General features: G+C 54.4%; 2 protein-coding genes across 2 annotated transcripts; one reads left to right on the top strand and one right to left on the bottom strand.

The window, feature by feature from the left end:
- Nucleotides 1–2466: 2466 nt before the first annotated feature.
- Nucleotides 2467–13527, top strand: EAH_00042540 (nucleoporin, putative; the record flags this gene model as incomplete). Its single annotated transcript, XM_013395067.1, has 13 exons — nt 2467–2573; nt 3135–3274; nt 3557–4141; nt 4725–7087; nt 7652–9174; nt 9569–10154; nt 10331–10429; nt 10667–11158; nt 11395–11618; nt 11758–12116; nt 12294–12475; nt 12667–13158; nt 13342–13527. The coding sequence occupies 13 exons, from the start codon at nt 2467–2469 to the stop codon at nt 13525–13527; spliced, it is 7338 nt and encodes a 2445-aa protein (XP_013250521.1).
- Nucleotides 13528–14104: 577 nt separating this feature from the next.
- EAH_00042530 (sushi domain-containing protein / SCR repeat-containing protein, putative) lies at nt 14105–19946 on the bottom strand (the record flags this gene model as incomplete). Its single annotated transcript, XM_013395066.1, has 4 exons — nt 14105–14181; nt 14522–14677; nt 16134–16292; nt 17210–19946. 4 exons carry the CDS (start codon nt 19944–19946, stop codon nt 14105–14107), a joined length of 3129 nt encoding a protein of 1042 aa, XP_013250520.1.
- Between the last annotated feature and the right edge of the window lie 321 nt (nt 19947–20267).

Here is a 20267-nt window from a genome sequence, read left to right as displayed (position 1 = left end):
AAGTTAAGCGGCGCAAGGCCCGGTTAGTACTGCGGTGGGGGACTCCGCGGGAATCCCTTTGGGTGATGACGGCCTCTTTTCTTTTTAATTTGCACAACTCCCATGCACACATTTTTTGCACGCTCCGCCTATTCCTCCACCAACTTCATCTCTTCATGAACGCCCACCACAGTTAGCCACGCTTATGTATACAAAACGCAGATCTCACTTGGACAAACGCACACACACATACACACACACACACACACACACACACACACACACACACACACACACACACACACACACACACACACACTCCGCTCTCCAACACACAGGCTTCTGAACGTCCCATGATCAATATTCCCCTCCGCTCCCCCCAACCGCCCTTTACACTTGCACCCCTGCCATGGCACGGAGTTTCCCGAGGCTGACGGGCCAGCTGCCACCGAGCACCTTCATCGGCAGCAGTAGCATCACCAACAGCCAGCGGCGGTACAGAGTCAGGATGCCCACTTGCCTGCTACTGTGCCGTGGAGTCCTTGGAGGAGGCTCTGAAGCCCCAGCCACCAGAAAGACAAGCGATAGAGGCTCCATCTGAGGGCGCCACTGCGGCAGCAGCAAGAACAACAGCCGCAGCTGCTGCGCCTCACGAAGCAGAAGCAGTCGCCGCTTCAAAGGAGCAGCAGCAGCGCAGTGCAGAAGCAGCAGCAGTTGCAGCAGCGGTGTATGGAGGTTCTAAAGACAACTGCATTGCCTTTGAGCGTCCCGATGAGGCATAGAGGCTGCGTTGTCTCCTTCATCGCCTTGCTGAAGTCTTCATGTTCTTTTTGATAATGAAAATGTCTCCTTCAGCTCTCATCTCCTCTAACCTTTGCCTCTTTGTGAGGCTTGTGAGCACCACCATACAGCATGGAGAGCAGACAACTGTAGGTATATATATGCATATATATATATATACATGGATGCATGTAAATATATATTATAGTAGAATATATATATATATGTATATATATATATATACACATATATATACATATATATATTCTACTATAATATATATATATATATATATATATATATACATATATTTACATATTAGGTATGTAGTATATAGTGCCTCTGTAGGTTGTCTCGTATATATATATATATATATATATATATATATGAGGGACCAGCAAGGAGGAATGGACGGAAAGGACACGTGAGGAAATCGGAGTTTTTGGCTTTCCACCTCGCCAGACGGTTAGAAAAGAAGACAGCAGCAAATGTCTCTTCTCTAACAGCATACAGACAAACAAAAAGGGAAACCAGACAGCACCAGGGATCTCCTCTCCAAGGGATCGCCACGCGCGCAGCTGTCTCCTCGTTGCGGCCTGACGACTCAGCCGCTGCAGCGGTAGCAGCTGAGTTTGGCCGATGCCGTTGCTGCTGGACAGCCCATCATGGGTTCGTGTAGCAGCGGCTAATTGTGTTTGTTGGTGCAGCTCCTTGAATGGAGAAGGCTGAATGAACACAGAGGAAACGGCTGCTCCTACATAGCCCTCGCCCCCTTAGCGTGAAGCTCAACAGGCTGCTCTAAGTCTCGCTGTTGTATGTTGGCCCTTTGAAGGCCCTACACGTCGCAAGTCGCCCTAGGCATCTCCACTCACCCGCAACAGCAGCAACAGTAGCAGCAGGAACCGGAGCAGCAGGAGCAAAAACGCCTGCAGCGTCAACACAGCGCCATGTCAACAGCAGCTAGCTCTAGCTAGCTGCAGGTATCTACACAGGCTAGCTGTACCTAGGTGTAGCTAGCTGAGCTCAGCGCGTAGAGTCTGGCCGTATCCGTTTCCCCAGCCCCATGGACGAGCCCTCTTGTGTCCGGCGGAGTCTCCGCTGTTCCTGACTGCCATTTATTCTTGTCTCTCTATATTCGTGTGTCTCTTGTAGTTGGCTCGTCTCTACTAGTTCGTCTCCTTTGATTGGGTTGCTTCTCCGCATTAGTTCCTCTTAATTAGTCATGTACTGCTGTCCGCTCCCACAGCATTGGCAACAACTATTGGCTGCAATCCCTAAACCTTGAAGCCCCAAACCTAAACGTCAAGCCCTACACTCCAAGCCATAAACCATAAGCTCTAAACCCAAAAAGCTTAACCCCAAACTCTGAATCCTAAACCCTAAACCTAAAACCTTAAACGCCGGACCCTAAGCCTCAAGCCCAGAACCTGAAGTCCTAAGCCCCATAACCTAAAGTCACGTCCAAGTCCTAAACCCCAAACCCTAGAGCTCCTGCCGGTTCTGGCCTCTCTAGCAGACTCGCAACAAGAGAACACATATATACATCAAAGAAGATGAAAAGTAATGTAAACGAAACCCAGAGGAAGCCTAAGCAGAGAAGGCAGCAGGAATAACAGTACCGCAACATCAATAGCAGCTCCTCCCCCCTAAGGGAGGCCCTTACGACGCAGAAGCCTCTCTTTCTTGGGTTTGCTTTGCATTTCAAAAATGCATCAAAGATACTTCTTTAATGCATGCGAGGACCGAAATAACAAACTGAAACAAGCCAGAAAACTCGTGGGGCTGCCGCCGCTGCTCCCGTTGGCATGCGCGCGGTGTATAGGCAGGGCGGCGGCCCTCGAGCTGCCTGTACACCTGCTGTATATACACTGCGTTTCTGTTTTTTGTTTTGTCTCTTCTTGCTGCACTCACCGCTGTCTCCCTAACTGCAAACGCCTGCCAAGCTGGAGCGACTGTGAGTTAGAGGGCTTGAAAGAAACATGGGGCTGCTGCAGCAGCGCCAAACCCCAAAACCCTAAACCCTATACCCTAACTTGGTTGGACCAGTTCCGCCTACACACGTTTTCCAGTTAACTTTCGTGAGTCGCATGCGTAGGGTGGGGTCTAGGGATTGGGGTTTATGGTTCGGCGTTTAGTGCTGAAGACCTGCAGCAGCAAAACCTGCAGACGCATTATTACTGCTGCTGCTTCCTTATAGCTACGGGCCGTGTCTTCATCTAGTTAGGGTCCCCAGTACAGCAACAGCAACACTGCGGCAACAGCAGCAACAACAGCACTGCTGCATCAACAGCGGCAGCAACAGCAACACGAAAAACGGCGCCGGACCAGCAGCAGTAGCAGCAGCAGCTGCTGCGGGTATTGACTATGTTTGGCAGCACATCCCCTTTCGGGGCCTCAACGACAGGCCAGGGACTCTTCGGTTCGCAGCAGCAACAGCAGCAGCAGCCTGCTGCTGGGGGGGGCCTCTTTGGTGCTCCAGCCCAAACGCAGCCCGCAGGGACCTCTTTAGGGACAGGTGAGGAGACACTGAAATAAAATAAGACCAGTAAAGATGGCTGTGTGTTCTGCAGCGGGGCATTTGGCTCGAGGGAGGGTTGTTGCAGTTCATACCTAGCAGGTAGCAGCAGCAGCGAGAAAAGCAGCAGCATCATCTTCACCTCAGCAGATGCTCTGCCCAGTGCCTTGTTCGCTGCGTACAGTTGTTGGGAGCGCAGCAAACAGCTGCTGCTGCATCTGCCGCTGCTGCATTCATTTCTGCTGCATCTGCTGCTGCTGTGCTGCTGCTGCTGCGATTCAGGTCTGTTTGGGCAGCAGCAGCCGAGCGGCGGGGGCCTCTTTGGGAGTTCTGTGGGTGCTGGAGGGGGCCTTTTCGGGCAGCAACAGCAGCAACAGCAGCAGCCGCAGCAGCAGCAAAACACAGGTTTCTTTGGAGCGGCCAACAGTGCTGCTGCTGGTGGGACTGGGGGCGGCTTGTTTGGAGGCACGAGTGCCTTTGGGCAGCAGCAGCAGCCGCAGCAGCAGCAAGGGGGCCTCTTCGGGAACACCACAGGCTTCGGGCAGCAGCAGCAGCCAGCAGCAGGAGGCGGCCTCTTTGGCAACAGCAACACGAAATTCGGGCAGCCGCAGCAGCAGCAGAGCACTGGTCTCTTCGGCAGCACAACAGCAGCAACACCAGCAGCAGGGGGACTCTTTGGTGGCACCTCCACTGTGTTTGGGCAGCAGCAACAGTCCACTGGTCTCTTCGGCAGCAGCAACTCGACTGGTGGGTCGGGCCTCTTTGGGCAGCCGCAGCAGCAGCAGACCACTGGTCTCTTCGGCAACAGCAGCAGCAACACAGCGACAGGGGGGGGTCTCTTCGGCGTCTCCAGCAGCACAAATGCACGTGAGGCGGAGATTGTCTCTTTTGGTGTCTCCCTTTGTTTGCTTCTTATCTCTGTCTATTTTTCTTCATCTTCTGGTGTCAGCCAGACGCTGCCTCCTCCGTGTCTGTCTCTCGCTCTTCTTTTGTCTGTCTCTTTGGCTTCTCTGTCTCCCTTTGTGTCTGTCTGTCTCTCTTTGTGCGCATTTCTTTTCCTTTGTCTGTCTCTCTTTCTTTCTGTCCCTCTGTCTCTCTCTCTGTCTCTCTCCTTGTCTCCGTCCGTCTCTCTTTGCCTGTCTCACTTTGTCCCCATTTGTCTCTCTTCGTCTCCGGCTGTCTCTTTTGCTTCGCCCTCGTTCTCACCTCTGTCTGTCTTTTTTGTGATGCATTTCCTTCTCCAAGCTCTCTCTCTACCTCGCGTTGCAGCTGCTGCTGCTATGCCTGCCGCTGTTGCTTGCTGTTGCTGCTGCGTCTGTCGCTTCTGCTGCTGCGGCACCTGCCGCTGTTGCCCTTAGTGTTGCGGCTGTCTCCGTTACTGCCGTTGCTGCTGCTGTTGCTGGTGCTGCAGTATGAGTTGCGTTTTGTTTTGTGTGTTTGTTTGGTTTAGTGGGTCAGCCGGCGACTTCGTCTCCCTTTGGCGTCTCTTCCTTGGCTGCTCCGCAGCAGCAGCAGCAGCTGCAGCAGCAGCAGCAGCCCTTTCGCCCCTATAGTGCTGAGGATGGCTTGGTTATGACGATCTGCCATGGGGCTTTAGAGAAGGTGGCCTTAGAAGAAATTCGTTGGAATTATTATCAGCAGCAAGGAGGCACTTTTGGTGCTGCTGCTGCACAGCCAGCAGCCTCAGGGGGCCTCTTTGGGGCCCCCGCTGCTGCTCAGGGCATCGGCGGCGGAGGAGGCCTCTTCGGTAACAGCAGCAGCCTGCTGCAACAGCAGCAGCCAGCAGCAGCAGGCACGGGAGGAGGCTTATTTGGGTCTACAGCAACAACGGGCAGCGCAAATAATGCCTTTGGCACTGGAGGGGGCCTTTTCGGTGCTTCGACAACACAGCAGCAGCAGCAGCCGCAGCAGCAGCAAGGGGGCTTGTTCGGAAGCACTGCAGCAGCAGCACCAGCTGGAGGGGGTCTCTTTGGCAATAGCAGTCTTACTGCAGCAGCAAACACGGGGGGTGGCTTGTTCGGTAAGCCAGCAGCGACTACAGGTTCCTTCGGAGCAGCAAACAGTGGAGGGGGCCTCTTCGGCTCATCACAAACCCCCAGCACCGGGGGGGGATTGCTTGGCAGCAGCAGCAACTCAGGCGCTGCTGGAGGCGGTCTCTTTGGGCAGCAGCAGCAGCAGCAGCAGCAGCAGCCGAGCGGAGGCCTCTTTGGAGGCTTCGGAGCAGGAGCAACGGGCACAGCAAATACAGGCCTCACTGGCGCGGGAGGGGGCCTCTTTGGCAGCAGCAGCACCACGCAGCAGCAGCAGCAGCCGCAGCAACAGCAGCAGACTGGAGGAGGCCTTCTGGGCGGTGGTTTGTTTGGGGCAAAGCCAGCAACAGCAGCAGCAGGGACAGGAGCTGCTGCTGGCACTGGCGGTTCTCTCGGTTTGTTTGGCAGCAGCAGCAACACCGGCAGCACCGGGGCAGGCGGCGGTCTGTTCGGGTCTCTGAGGCCAGCAGGTGCAGCAGGAGGGGGTGCCCTGGGCACAGCTGCAGCAGGAAGCGGCAGCATCTTCGGTGGTGCTTCTGGTTTAGATACAAACAACAACGCTGGGGCAGCAGGGGGCTCTCTCTTTGGGGCTCTCACCAAGCCCTCAACAACTGGAACAGGAGGAGGCCTCTTCGGCGGCTTGGGGTCTAGCAGCAGCAGCGGAGGCGGCCTCTTTGGCAGCAGCAGCAACAATAACACGCAGCAGCAGCAGCAGCAGCAGCCAACGGGCTTATTCGGACTCGGCAGCTTGGGGGGAACGACGCCGCAGCAGCAGCAGCAGCAGCAACAGCTGCTGCTCTCCCTCGCCGGCAGCTCGGGGGTCTCCGCTGGGGGCAGCATGTTAGCTCTAGGGAGTATCTTGGGGGCCCCACAGGTGACAGTGCAGATTATGCTCTCTGCAACAGGAGGAGGGGCCCCCCAGGTTTCCCAGGAGCCCGTTAGCAGCATTGGAGACAGCTGTTTCTCAAAAGGCCTCCCTCTGCCTCCTCCGCAGCTGGGACAGAGAACAAGAAGGTACGGGGCTGCTGCTGCGGGGGGACTGCCGCTGCCGCTTACTGCAACAGCAGCAGCAGGACTCAGCGCCTCCTTCGCGCTCCCGCAGCAGCTGCTGTTCCAGCAACAGCAGACGCTGCAGGTACTTAGCGCAGCACCTGCAGACAGCACTAGCAGCAAACGGAATGGCTGGCTCGCACAAACCATCCACCGCTCTCTTGCTGCAGCGCAGCAACAGCAGCAGCAGCAGCGCCAGCAACTCCTACCCCTGTCCATTCGGGACTACGAGATGCTGCAGCAGCTGCAGGATGAAGGCCCGGGCCCCGCTGCATCCCCACATAATGGAGAGCAGCAGACACCGCAACCGTCGGAGAAACAACTTGCAGACCAGCAGCAGCAGGATCTGCAGCAGGAGGAGGAGATTCAGAAGCAGCGAGGAGGGGATATACTTGGGAGGGTGGCAGCAGCAGCAGCCGCAGCAGCAGCAGCAGCCGCTGCCGCGACAGAAGCGGCGTCTGTCCATAGCTCGGGCGCGTCCAGCAGCAGCAGCAACAGCAACAGCAGCAGCAGCAGGGAGCCGGCTCCAGTGGAGTTGGTGCCAGTGTTGACGAACCCGCTGTACGAATGCAGTCCCTCTGTCTCCTCTCTGCAGCAGATGAGCGAAGCAGAATTAAGTAGAGTTCAAGACTTCAGCATCTCCAAGCCCGGAGTAGGCAGCATTTTCTTTCCTGGGTACACTGACCTCCGCGGTATTAACTTGGATCTTGTCGTCTTTATTGGCGACCTCGAGGTGAGCTGACAGTACACCCCAGTTCTGCATGCACCCGATATAGATATAGATATATATAGATATATAGATATAGATATAAAAATATATATAGATGCGTGTGTTATTTCTTGCACATGTTATTAATGTTGTATCTTCGATGAATTATATATGCTGCCACTATAGGTATTATGCTTATTTGATTATATATATTAGTATATCTGTACATATATATATATATATATACATGCGCTGTCTCTTGTCTGTCTCCTCTGTGTCTCTTGCCTGTCTCTTCTCTGTTTCATTGTTTGTCTCCTCGCGGCTCTCTGTCTCCTTTCTGCCTCTTTTCAGTCGCCTCTCTATGTCCCCTATATGCCTTCTATCTGTCTCCTGCTTGTATTTCCTTATTCAGTTCGCTGTCTCCTCTGTCTCTCTCTCTCCCCTCTATATTCTTTTTCATGTGTCTCTTCTTTCAGTGTCCTTTGCCCTTAAGGTTGCTGGTTGTCTCTGGAGTGGTCTGTCTCTTCACTATGCCTGCTGCTGCTGCTCCTTGTGCTGCTGCTGCTGCCGCTGTCTCTCTGTCTCCAGGTCAGTGTATACGCCCAGGAGGCTCCTCCTGTTGGAGAGGGTTTGAATAAGAGGGCTCGAATAACTCTGTGCAACTGCAAACCCAAGTCCCTTGCTGCAGACACCGACGCAGCCAGCAGCAGCAGCAACAACAACAACAGCAGCAGCAGCAGCACGCTGCAGTTTGTGGAGAAGGTGAAACGCTACACGGAAAAGATGGGGGCGAAATTTTTATCTTTAGATTTAAACACCTGGGAGTGGCGCTTTGAAGTTGAGCACTTCTCTGTATATAAATGGATAGATGAAGATGAGACACAGCAACTTCCTGCAGCAGCAGCAGCAGCAGGAACAGCAGCTGCAGCAGCAGCAGCTGAAAAGGCAGATGCTGTAGAAGCAGCAAATGTAGCTGCCTTTGCTGCTGCTACTCCCGCTGGGGCACTCCCCGCAGAAGAATTGTCGCTGCATATTCAAAGGGCCCGCATCCTGCGCAACGCCCCGCAGACCCTCCTCGCTGCTGTTGCTCACCAGCAGCAGCAGCAGCAGCAGCAAGAGCAACAGGTAGGAGCTATTGCTGGTGCTGTAAACGACGATGAGGACAAGGACGGCCAGCAGCAGCAGCAGCAACAACAACAGCAGCAAGAGCAACAGCAGCAACGGCAATCTGCAGGTGAGCCAGGGGTAGGTTCGGAGGTCGAGGAGCCTTTGCCCCTGCAAACAGCTGCAAATGAGTTGTTGCCTCAGGAGAGTGCTGCGGTTGGCAGCAGCAGCAAACCTGCTGCTGCTGCTGCTCCTCCTCCTCGCCCGTGGCTTCGGCGGCCCCCCTTTCCTGTTCGCTGTGCTCCCGCCTTTGGCCCTGGCGGCCTTTGCGCACTACCCGTATTTCGAGCCCCCCAGGAAGCTGCTGCTGGTGGTGCAGCAGCAGCAGCAGCTAGTGATAGCTGCGGGGCGTACGAGTTGGCTGTGCTGCGACTGTCGCCTTTGCTGCCGCCTTCTCCGTCCCCTCACGGTTTTGTCAGGCCTCAGCCTTTCGCTAAGGAAGCTGCTGAAGCAATTGCTGCTGCCGCTGCAGGTGCAGACCACAGCAGCAACAACAACAGCAGCAGCAGCAGCCTTCCTGCTACGTGTGGGGCGCCTTGGACAGCTGGAGAGGTGCCCAGGCCTCAGGTGGTTGATGCTGCAGACGCACTGGGGGCAGAAGAGGCTGTAGAGAGAGCAGCAAGAAGTTTTGTTGCTGCCAGCAGCGAGGCAGGCAGCAGCAGCAGCAGCAAAGTGGCGACGACGATGGAAGAAGAAGGCGTGCGGGTTGTCTGGGACTTGAAAGAAAATGTGCGTCTGCATCTCTTTGAGTCTGGGGTGTCTGTACACCGAGGCCTGGCAGCAGATGCTGCTGCTGCAGCAGTAGGAGTTATAACCGACGTGCTGCAGGAGGCAGAGACAGAGGCTGGCTCCTCCCAAGCGAGCTCGCTGCAGCTACGTTTGCAGCTGATGCAGCAGGAGCAGCAGGTGCTGCAGCCAGAGGTTCCGGCTGCAAGTATAAAGGACCGGTAAGGACTGCAGCAAGTTGCTGCTGCTGCTGCTGCTGTTACTACATGTTTGGGGTTTCTATTAATGGAAACAAACAGCGGCTCTGGGCTAGCGAGTGGTGTCCTTTCTTTCCGCTGAAACCCTAAACCCTAAACCCTTAACAAGCAGCTTGCTGCAGTGGAGATCTTTTGCATGCCACCTTTCATCATGCGCTTGCACATCCCTGCATGCATGTAGATGCATGCACTTGCATGCATGCACATGCATGCAAGGATGTGCTTGCAAGAAGACTGGGGGAGGTTTTTTTGAGGTTTTCTCACGAAGCATTGAAGGGGAGAACGGCCCTGTACCGGCACAGCGGAGTTGCTGCTGACCTCTGCTGCTGCTGCTGTTGCTGCTGCTGCTGCTGTGCAGGCTGTTGCTCCGCGTGCTAGAGTTCTTGGAGCAGCAGAACAGTTATTATTCCGGCGGCGGCGACGCGGCAATTTGGCCCCGCAGATCTCCATGGATTGCAAGTGCTGCTGCTGATGCTAATGCTGCTGCTGATGCTGCTGCTGCTGAAGCAGCAGATGGAGAGGGAGAATACCGCCGGTACTCCGAAGTATCGTATTTGTCTCCTTACATGCTGCAGACGTGGCGGCTGCTTGTGGCGCTGCTGCTGGACCCCAGTGCTCAGCAACAGCAGCAGCTGCAGCACCTGCTGCATGCAGGCCCTAACAAAGATTTCAGTGCTTCGTTCGCTGCTGCTATGGAGAGACAGCGGCAGCAGCGCGTTCTTCAATGGCTAGCCGATGAAGGCCGCCCTCTGCTGCTCAGCTTCCTGCGAAGGGCGCATTTGGCGACACAAGCCCAGCAGCAGCAGCAGCAGCTGCAGCAGCTGCTGCTGCGCAACCGGGACCTCTTTCTGTCCTGTAATGCAAAGGCCTTGCTGGAGGCGATGGGGGCAGTGGGGGAGCTGCGGAGGTTTGCGGCGTTGCTGCACCTCCTCGCAAATGGGCACGTGAGTCTCCCCTTAGCAGCAGCAGCAACAACAGCAGCAACAGCACCAGCAGCAACAGCACCAGCGGCAGCAGCTGCTGCAGCAGCAGAAACAGACTGTCGGTTAAAAGGCACGGGTAGTCTCCGTTGGTGTTGAGACCCTCTTTGTTACTACTGCTGCTGCTACTGCTGTTTCAGGGTCTGGCCTCGGTGCATCTGCTGCTGAAGGAGGGCGCCTTCTACCCGCATACGGCATTAGCCATTGCTGCTCACATGGAGCAGCCCCTGGGCTGTCAGGTCAGCTGCTACAGCATGTGCTGCTGCCGCTGGTGTTGTTACTGCTGCATTTGTTGTTGCTGCTGGTTCGTTCGGCTTGCTGTAGAGTTTCCGATGTGCTGCTGCTGCTGCTGCAGCTGCGTGGGTTGCTGTAGCGTGGAAGCGGAGCAGGCAGCAGCAACAGCAAGGGCAACAGCAGCAGGTCTTTTTGTATGCATTGCGATTGCTGCTTTTGCTGCTGTTGCTGCTGCTGTTCAGTTGCTTTATGCCGACGCCCTACAAGCTTCCGCGCTGCCCCAGCCTCCACGTGAAGTTCGTCGGGTGTACAGACTGCTTGGCGGCGCTCCGCCTCCTGCTGCTGCTGTTTCTGGTGCTGCGCCTGCTGCTGCTGCTTCTGCTGGTGGCCGTCCGCATGGGCCGGCTGTGAACAAGCTGCGCTGTTCGCAAGTGGAGACCCAAGATGGCGTGGGCAGAGAACCAGCAACAGCACCATCTGCAGCAGCAGCAGCAGAGGCAACAGAGGCAGCAGCAGTAGCAGGAGGGCAGGGCCCTCGGGTTGCTGACGCAGCCTCAGCCGCAGCGTGTGCTGCACTATGGGCAGCAGATGCTCCTTTCCTAGACTGGCGAGCTGAGCTGGCAGCAGCGCTGCTGTTTGAACAAGAGACAGGCGTCTTGGTGTCTCCTGTTCTCCTTAGGGAGGAGCTGCGGCCCCCTCCTCAAGCACCTGACGCCCCCAGAGACCTCAAAAGGGTACGCTAGCACCAGCAACATCAGCAGCAACAGCAGCAACAGCAGCAGCAGCGGCAGCGGCGACGCACTGTATGCAGGTCACATGAGGGGACGGGGCAAAGGAGGCAGCTGCTGCAGCAGCATACTGATATTGCTGCCTAACGCATGCGCGAGTGGGTATGCGTCAATGTGGGCTGCTGTTGCTGCTGCACGTGTTGTGGCTGGTGCTGCTGCCTGTGTTGCTGCTGCGGCTGCAGGCGCTGCTGTTCTTGGGGAGGTTTGGCCGCGGGCAAAGGTGCAGCTGCAGCAGCTGCTGGGGGTCAGCGCCGCTGCCGCTGTACGTTCACCAGCAGCGGGAGGCGCAGTTTCTGCTGCAAGCCCTCAAGACGATGCAGCAGCAGCAGCAGCAGCAGCAGCAGCAGCAGCACTGCCAGCAGCTGCTGAGCGAGGAGCAGTTTGACATGCAGTTTGCTCTCCTCAGGTAGGCGTTCAGGGCGTCAGCTAGGCTTCTTTTGCTGCTGCTGCGGTTGCTGCGAGGTCGCTGCTGCTAGCGTTTTCCAGCGACAGCGTAGCAGCAACTGCCCCCTGTGTGCTGCTTTGCTGCTGCGTTGCTGCTGCAGACAGCATGCGGGTCTCTCTGTCCCTTCTCTGGAGGCAATCAGCAGCTGGCGCTGCTGCCCCTTTCCTCTCGACTCGCAGCTGCCGTGGCTGGCGGGGCTTGTGCTGTGCATGCACTACGCAACAGAAGCAGCAAAACTTCAGAAACAGCAGCAGCAGCACATGCAGCAGCAGCAGCAGCAGCAGCTGGCGTGGCTGCCGGACAGGGAGTGTGTCGCTGCGATGCCGCGCAGCGCGCAGCCTGTGATCCGCCGGTTGCTGCAGCAGCAGCAGAAGCTGTCTGTTGCTTTTGCAGAGCAGCTGGAGTTCTCGGGCTTGTGGCCGGTTGCATGCGCTGTGCTGCTGCTCAGCCCAGACAGAGGTAGGCTGCGCTGCGCAGGTGCGGTGGCCTTGCTGCTGTTGCTGCTGTTGCTGTTCCTGCTGATGTTGCACCTGCTGTTGCTGCTGCTGCAGCTGCGCGTGCCACCAGCTGGAAGCAGCCAAAACCGTCATAACACTGCTGCTGCTGCTCTTGCGGTTGCTGCTGCTGCTGCTACAGACGCAGGAGTGGTTGCAGCACGTGCACTCGTTGACAAGTACGGCAGGGAGTTGAGTGCTGAGGTGCCTGTACACCGGAGGCTTTGGGCTGCTCAGCTGCTGCAGCAGCAGCTGGGTGTCCCCCGTTCTTGGCTGCAGCGGACCCATGCAAATCTCCTGCAGTCAAAAGGGAGACACCTACAGGTGAGCTGCTGCTGTTGCTATCGCTGTTTTGCTGTTGTTGCTGTTGCTGTTGCCGCTGGTCAAGCAGCCGGTGCGCACTGAAGCCACAGTGGAGGCCAGCGGCAACAAGTTGCTGCTGTTGCTGTTGCTGCTGCGGCTGTTACGGCCTCCCTGAAAGAGCTGTGTGTTATTGTTTGTCTTGGGGTGTACAGGCAGCTTTCATTTACTTAGACGGATACCGCCACGCAGCAGCAGCACCCCAAGGCTTTTTGGCGTCTGCTGCTGGGCGAGGCGCGTGGGCTGCGCTGCAGCGGCACTTCCCGGTGCAGCAGGAGCAGCAGCAGCTGCTGCAGGCTGCTGCTGCGGCGCTGCTGAAGGCCCTCCCTTCCTTTCTCCACGGGTTGCTGCTCGTGCTGCAGCAGCGGCAGCAGCAAATCCTGCTGCATGGGTGCGCCTATGCAAGCAGCCATGGCTCGTCACGGCAGGCATTCCGGCGGCACCTACAGCAGCAGCAGCAGCAACAGCAGCAGGAGTGGGACGCTGCTGCAGCAGGAGTGTGTAGCAGCTCTTTGAGTCCTGAGGAGCAGATGCAGCTGGTGTTAGACGCCGTGGAGTTGTGTGGCTCGCAGCCTCTGTCTCGGCAGCAGCAGCAGAAGCTGCGCTGCTGCAGTGCATGCATCCGGTGGATGCTGGAAGCGTTTCATGTACGTACACCCCACAGCTTGTGCAGACACTTAAACTAAACGAGTCGGGCTTTATTGTCTCCGTTCTCTCTCTGTCTCCGTCTCCTTTCTTCTTTCCCTACTTTCCTTGTTATGTTCATATTTGCAGTGTATAGGGACCTATAGATGTGGGGTTGTGGGGTGTGTTTGCTGCTGCTGCTGCAGCTGCCATCAGCAGCTGAAGAGAGGCGCACTGCAGACAAGGGCATGGAGGAGCAGCAGGAGCAGTTGCTGCTGCAGCAGCTTGCGGGGCTTTTGCAACAACCAACCAGCAGCACGGACGCGGAGAGACGGTGCTGGGCTTCAATACAAACTGCCCTTGTAGAGTCTAGAGAGCAGCAGTGCTGCTGAAACAGAAGCTGCAGCAGCAGCTGCTGTTGCAGGTATTTGGCTGCGCGGCTGCGAGGGCTGTTGCTGCTGCTGCAGCTGCATTTCTTTTCTTTCTGCTGCTGCATGTTTTTTTGCGTCTCATCGCTCGCATATATTGTCTTAGATTTAGGCACAGTTTGAAGTGGGCACGAATTTGAAACATTTGGGGTGTCTCCGGAACTCATGCGGTGTCTCCTGACCTGGTGCGGTGTCTCCGCACCTCAAGGGCAGGGGGCCGATCCGCGCACAGTCTCCTTTTGCAAGGGACTGCATGTAGAGGCCTCTATAGAGAGGCAGCTTAGGTGAGGCGTGTGCTGCAGCAGCAGCAGCAGCAGCAGCGCAGCAGAGCTGCAAAACTTTGTCTCTTTGCTGCAAGGCAGCCGCAGCAGGAACAGGGAAGCGCGTATTTAATCTATTAATATGCGATGTGTGTTGAGGTGTCTGTACCCTGCGGTGTGTACAGACAGTGCAAGCCCCAGTCCTTAGCTTTTATTAGTGCATGCAATCAATCCCTCAGTTTGTTATAAATAATGCATACGCTGTCTTTTAAAGTAATTAATTAAACAAATTTCGCAGGGGTACCGCCTTCAGCCCCGACGCGAGGAGACAGACAGTCTCCAGGGAGACAGTTTCCCTCTGTAGAGACACCCCACAAGGAGACAGCTTCTCAATAGACAGTCCCTGATGAGGCATTTTGTACTAAGATAGTCTCCAAGGAGACAGTTTCTATTTAAAGAGACGGTCCCTAAAACAGTATCCAGAGGCTCAGAGCTGCCGCTGTTGCGGCTAAAAGGAGACCATTGCCTACGGAAACAACAACAACAGCAACAGCACCAGCAGCATGAGGAGACAGCATCTGTGTGAGTAGGGAGGAAACCCTCAGCAGAGACACCGTAGTTCCGTGTCTCTTGTGCGTTTCAAGGGCTAACTAATGAGAGCTAAAGAAGATAGGAGGGAAAGGAGACACATGACATACCCTGTAAGGGGACAGCTGCAGCAGCAGCTGCAGCCAACATCTTTGCTTCTCTCCTCAGAAAACGAAGTTGTGTCTCTGAAAGGTCTCCTTCTTCTATACAGCTGAGAACCGGTTCAAACTGTCCGTTCTCTTTACACTCTGTCTCGTCACTGACTCCTAGCAGCACCGCCCCAGGGAGACAGGAGACCTACAAAGAAGAAAAAAGGAGACACCTGCATGCACCGGGCCTCTGTATGCAACTTCTCTTGTTAACTTATTCTCAGTCAATTCGTCTGTTGGTAATGCGCCGCTCTTCCTCCAAGAAACCAACTAGAGGCTTTAGTATTGTATTAGTATGAGTACTAGTATATTCTTATCAGTATTGTATTGCTGTCTATTTTATTATGAGGACTAGTATATTATTATTATTATTGTATTATTATCTAGTTTATTATTATGACTAGTATATTCTTATCATTATTGTATTGCTATCTATTTTATTATTAGGACTAGTATGTTCATCTTATTATTGTATTATTTCGTTATTGAGGACTAGTATATTCTTATCATTATTGTAGTATTATAATATTTTATTTTTATTGCATTTAAGAGATACACGGGGGGAACACGGGGAACGCCGGGATACACTTAGCAATAAGGTGAAGGGAGAGAAAGGAGACAAAGGCAAAGGAGACACAGAGGAGGCAGAAGAGATGCACAAAGGAGACACAAAGGAGACAGAGGAGAGGCACAAAGGAGACACCGCCTCACCTTAATAATGGAGCCCACACTGTAGAAGGGACGCTCGGGCTTCAGTACGGCCAGGCTGTCGCTGGGTCTTACGCAGATGTCTCCTTGAGGAGCGTTCTCTGTCTCTTGCATCTCTGCAGTAGCACAATCACAAAGGCCTTTAAAGCGAAACTGCAGCAGCAAACACTGCATAAGAGGATGGCTATCCTCTGATTTGCATGCATCTGTCTCTAGGGCCTCTAAGGCCTCTGTCTCCAATTGTTTTCTCTCTTCTCTGCCCAGTCTCCTATCGAAGGGAAATAACCCCACACACTAAGCAGCTAGCTGAAGGCAGCAGAGTCACCAAGGCACCACCATGAGCAGCAGCAGCACCGAGTGCAGCAGCAGAGGCAAGTGCATTAGTAGCAGCAATAGCTAACGCGTCGGCACTAGCCAATGCGTCAGCAGCAAGTGCAGCAGCAGCGCGAAGCGCAGCCACAACACCAAGTGCGGCTGTAGTAGCAAGTGCAGCAGCAACAGCAGCATCAAGTGCAAGAACAGCATCAAGTGCAGCAGCAACAGCAGCACCAAGTGCAGGCACAGCATCACGTGCAGCAGCTGGAACAGCAGCAGCAGCACTGACCTCGTAGTTTTTTTTCTTTTTCTGCTACGACAGTCCCCCATAGTAGGCGTCCAGCTGAAGGTGCGTCTCTTAGGTTACCACATACACTGCGTCCTCCTAAGTGCGAATTATCATGATTGCTGTCCTTTGTTGTGTCAGCTGTTGCATGAGTGCTGCTTGTTGTTTGCTTTGCAGCACTCTCTGTCTCCGCTTCTGAAGGCCCTGGAAGCCATTTGCAGAAGAAAGGCGAAGGGCCTAAGTGTGCAGTTAGAGGGACCCCACCTTTGGGGGTTTTGCTGTTGGGGCTTTTATTTTTCTCCATTTCTTGCTGTTTCAATGCATGCTCATGCATGAAGTCGCATGTCTCCTTCTTGGTAAAGTGCTCGCAGCCACGCATTATACCCTCAAAGCGCTGCGCTACCGCATCTGTTGTCTGATAGCCTGAAAGGAGACAGAAGAAAAAACAGTAAATAACTCTAGGAGACAACGAGGAGACAGAAGCAACAAGGTATAGAAGTGCACGTAGAAAAACAAGAGAGACAGTGAAAGAGATAGAGATAGAGACAGACAGACAATGAAACTAACAGACAGAGGCAGAGACATACAGGCAGAGAAAGAGACAGCTAAACGCAGAGATAGACAAAGAGACAAACAAATAGAGAGAAGACAGACAGGCAAACAGACAAGCAGACAAAGAGACACACAAAAAAGATAGAAAAAGAGACAGACGGAGATATCGACACAGAAGGAGACGAACAGACAGACGGACAGAAAAAGAGACAGGCAGACTAAGAGGAAAAAGAGACAGAGAGGCAGATAAAGAGACAAAGAGACAGGCAGAGAGATAGACACAGAGATAGCCACACAGACAAGGAGACAAACTCGCAGACAGACGAGCAGACGTAGATGAGCAGGAAAAAAAAGACAGACAGACAGAGAGACAAAAAAGAAAAAACAAAGAGACAGGCAGACAAAAATCAAACAAATAGACGGTCCTTGCAAAGCCCCAAAACCTCTAGTTGTCCCCTATGCATGCAACAAAGGCCCTCCCGTGTGAGGCCGAAACAAGGCAGAGACACTCCGGAGGAGACAGATGAGACAAGCGGCCTAGAGACACTCCATTGCCGCCGCTGCAGCAACGTTCGGTGCTGCAGCAGCAACAGTCCCTGCTGCAGCACCAAAGACTGCAACAGGGGAGCTATAACCCAGTAAGAGAAAGCTGTTTACAGAGAGAGAGAGGGGACTACGAGAGAAACACAAGGAGCAACAGTAAGATAAAAGGAGACAAGGAGAAGACAGCACAACCAAGGAGATAGCAGGAAACATAGAGACAGAGACACCGCTGGCAGCCAGCTTACCTTCATTGACGCAAGTGTTTGCAGGCACTTCCGTCTCATATCTGCAGAATTTGTGTTTGTTGCATTCTTCGGGTGTCTCTATAGTTGTGCAATTAAAGAAACAAACTCCATAAATGAAGTCTTGGAAGCATTTCTCTTTCTGCATGCAGACTGTGGGGTCAGAGATGCTTTCGCATGCATCGGCTTCGAGCTGGGAGACCATCAACATGGGGACAGTCTCCTCTTCATGCTTGGGGTGTACATGCACCTCCTTCTCGCTCTTCTCTGCTGCTGGTAGCTCCGCTGCTGCTGCAGCTTTTGCTTCCTTTTGCTGGGCCTTCGTCTCCTTCATAGTCTCCTCCGCCTCTTCAGCTGTTTCTGCCTCGCGGCCTTCCTCTGCTTTGGTTGGTGTGGGGTGTCTCTCTGTCTCGGTTGCCTCCTTTTCTGGGCCCTCGCTCTCTTCTGCGGTAGCTGCTGCTGTCTCTCCCTCCCTGGCCCTCGCAGTCTCCGCTGTCTCTTCTTCTCCTTCTTCTTCTTCCTCTCCCTCCTCTTCAGCCTCTTTAGTAGAGTTTTGCAAGGAAACAAAAGCAGGAGACGCCAAAACTGTCTCCTCGTCTTGCTGCTGTCCCAGGTGCTGCTTCACAGGGCTCAAGCGGGTTGCTTTTCCTTCTGCTCTTCTGTCGCTAAGCACTGTCTCTGTCTCTGTCTCTTCATCTTCCTCTGTCTCTTCGTCTGTCTCTTCTTCTGTCTCTTCTTCTGCCTTTGTCTTTGCCCCCATCTCAAGAAACGACCCCATCTCCGGCTCTATGCCGAAGCCGTCTACACCAAAAAACGCTGTCTCTTTTTTGCTGCGCGGGGAGTTGGCTGGACGCCTCAGTTGAACTGTGGGGCCATAGACAAAGGGGAGGTATTTTTGAAGGGGTTGTGGGGAGACATCTGCTTCAGCTGTATCTTCTATCTCGTCTTCAGGCAGAGACAAAGGAGGAGATACAGGAGGAGACAGAGGAGATGACAGGGGAGGCAAGCGGCGGCTCTTCTGTCTGCCTTGTCTTTGCACGGGGACACCTGAGAGAGATGAGGGTTTAATGCTGATGTTTCCTGTCTCCTTTTCGTCTCTGTCTCTCATGAATTCTTCGTCTGCTGCCGCAAGAGCTTGGGGTCTGAAGACGGATAGAGAGGAGAGACCCTGAGGAGACAGCGCAGCTAAGGGCCCCATTTGTGGGTTTAAAATGCTCTGGAGATGCTCTTCTTCTTGTGTCTCCTTTCTTGCCTGCTGAGGAGACGCCTGATGGATCTCCTCAACAACACGAGAGACAACTGTGCTAAGCTTCTTGCAGTCTCTGGCCGCAGCCTCAATATCTGTCTCTAATGTCTTCATTGCGCTGTAAAAGATGCTGCCTCTAGCGGGGCTGAAGGCTGCTGTTGCATCTACTGGGCCCCACAGTTCTTCTAGGTATGCAACAAGGGCATTGGGATCCCTCTCTCCTCTCCGCACCATCTTCTGCAAGCGTTTGCGTAGCTTCTTTAAGTACTTGTGCTGCTGCTGCAGCAGCTTAAGCTCCGCAGCAGCCTGCGTTACCTCCCCAGGTGTCTCCTTTGCTTCTTTTAGGCCTGCTCTTGCCTTTTCTACAGAAAGAACAGCAGCAACAGAAGCACTTCTTTGTCTCTCTTTCTCTACTGCAACAAGAAAGCTACTCATAACATCCTGCAGAGACACCCCAAGCCTCTTGTGACTCTGCCAACACCGCAGCAGAAACTCCCCGACTACGCCTTCTTCTTCAAGGCCTAGCATACCCCTCAGTGCAGGGATGCCGTGAGGAGACTCCTCCATTTGTCTCTCTTTCTCTTCATCCGCTTCATGGGCCCCCTTGTCCCCCATCTCTAACTCCATTACCAGTCTCTTCAGCTCCTGTGCCGCCTCCAGCAGATCTTCTTCATCCTCTTCAGGAGCAGCAGCAGCAACAACAGCAGCAGCAACACCACTACCACCATCACCAGAAGAACCTGTGTCTTCCTTTTGTTTTCTTGAAATACCCCAGCTTGCATTGCCTCCTAACCCCTCCTCTGGGTCTGTCTCCAGCGCAGATGCAGGAGAGAAGGGGGACACTAAAGGCTTCTGCTTGTCTCCGCTGTTGTTGCTGCTGCTGCTGCTAGCAAGGGGCTTTGGTGAAGTGTCTCCTTGGGGGGAGACAGAAGAGGAGACAGCCAATCGGGGAGGAGACTTTGAGTCTCCTCCAGCTTTGCTGCCTGATGTGTCTCCTTCTTTAGAGCTGCTGCTGAGCACTGCCTCTTTGTCTCTAACTCTTTCATCCGAAGGCTTCGCTGCTGTCTCCTCGTCTCCTGTCTTGGCGGAGACAGAAGCCTGGTGGTGAGAGTCGCCTTGGGGATCTTCCTTTGCCCTCTCTGTCTTCCCCTCCTGTTCTGCTGCGCTTTTCGCATCCTTGCTGCTGCTGCTGCTGCTGCTGTGAGATGCTGCTGCTGAGGAGGCCTCCTCTTGTTCTGAAGGGGCCTCTTCTTCTGGTGCTGTTGCGGCGTCTGCAAAGGAGAAAGAATCCCCAGAGGGACTGTCTCCTTCTGGAGACAGTCTCTCTGACCTGTCTCCTTTTGAGTCTGGAGTTGTGCTCCTGTCATGCTTAAGGGAAACAGCCTGTCCCCTCTCCGTTGCTGCTGCAAGCAGCAGCAGCACCAGAGACAGCAGAGCCCAGAGGGGCCTCTTCAGCCCCCTGGGGGGGCTCAGGAGACTGCAGCGCCTCTCCATCGTGCTGGGGTGTCTGCTCTGCTGTCTCCTTCACTGTTTCCGTCTCTGTGGCTTCTTCTGTCTCCTTCTCTGTCTCTTCTGCTGTCTCCTTCTCTGTCTCTTCTTCTGTCTGCTTCTCTGTTTTTCTGTCTCCTTAGTTAGCCCTCCGCCTCCCTTTGAGATCTCCTTTCACTGTCTCTAAGACCAAGAGCAGGTGCAGCAAAATAGGAGACAAACAGCGGCAGCAGGTTCTGCTGCTGGTGCTGCTGTTAACACGCTGCCGCCTTCCAGCAAGCCCCCTGCTGCTGCTGCTGCTGCTGCACTGGCTACGGCTGCTGCTGC

The sequence above is a fragment of the Eimeria acervulina genome, genomic scaffold (genome assembly GCF_000499425.1).
Source record: "Eimeria acervulina Houghton genomic scaffold, Eah_scaff552, whole genome shotgun sequence".
NCBI classification, from domain to species: domain Eukaryota; phylum Apicomplexa; class Conoidasida; order Eucoccidiorida; family Eimeriidae; genus Eimeria; species Eimeria acervulina.
The sequence above is the reverse complement of the archived record's forward strand: the minus strand, read 5'-3'. Positions and strand labels throughout refer to the sequence as shown.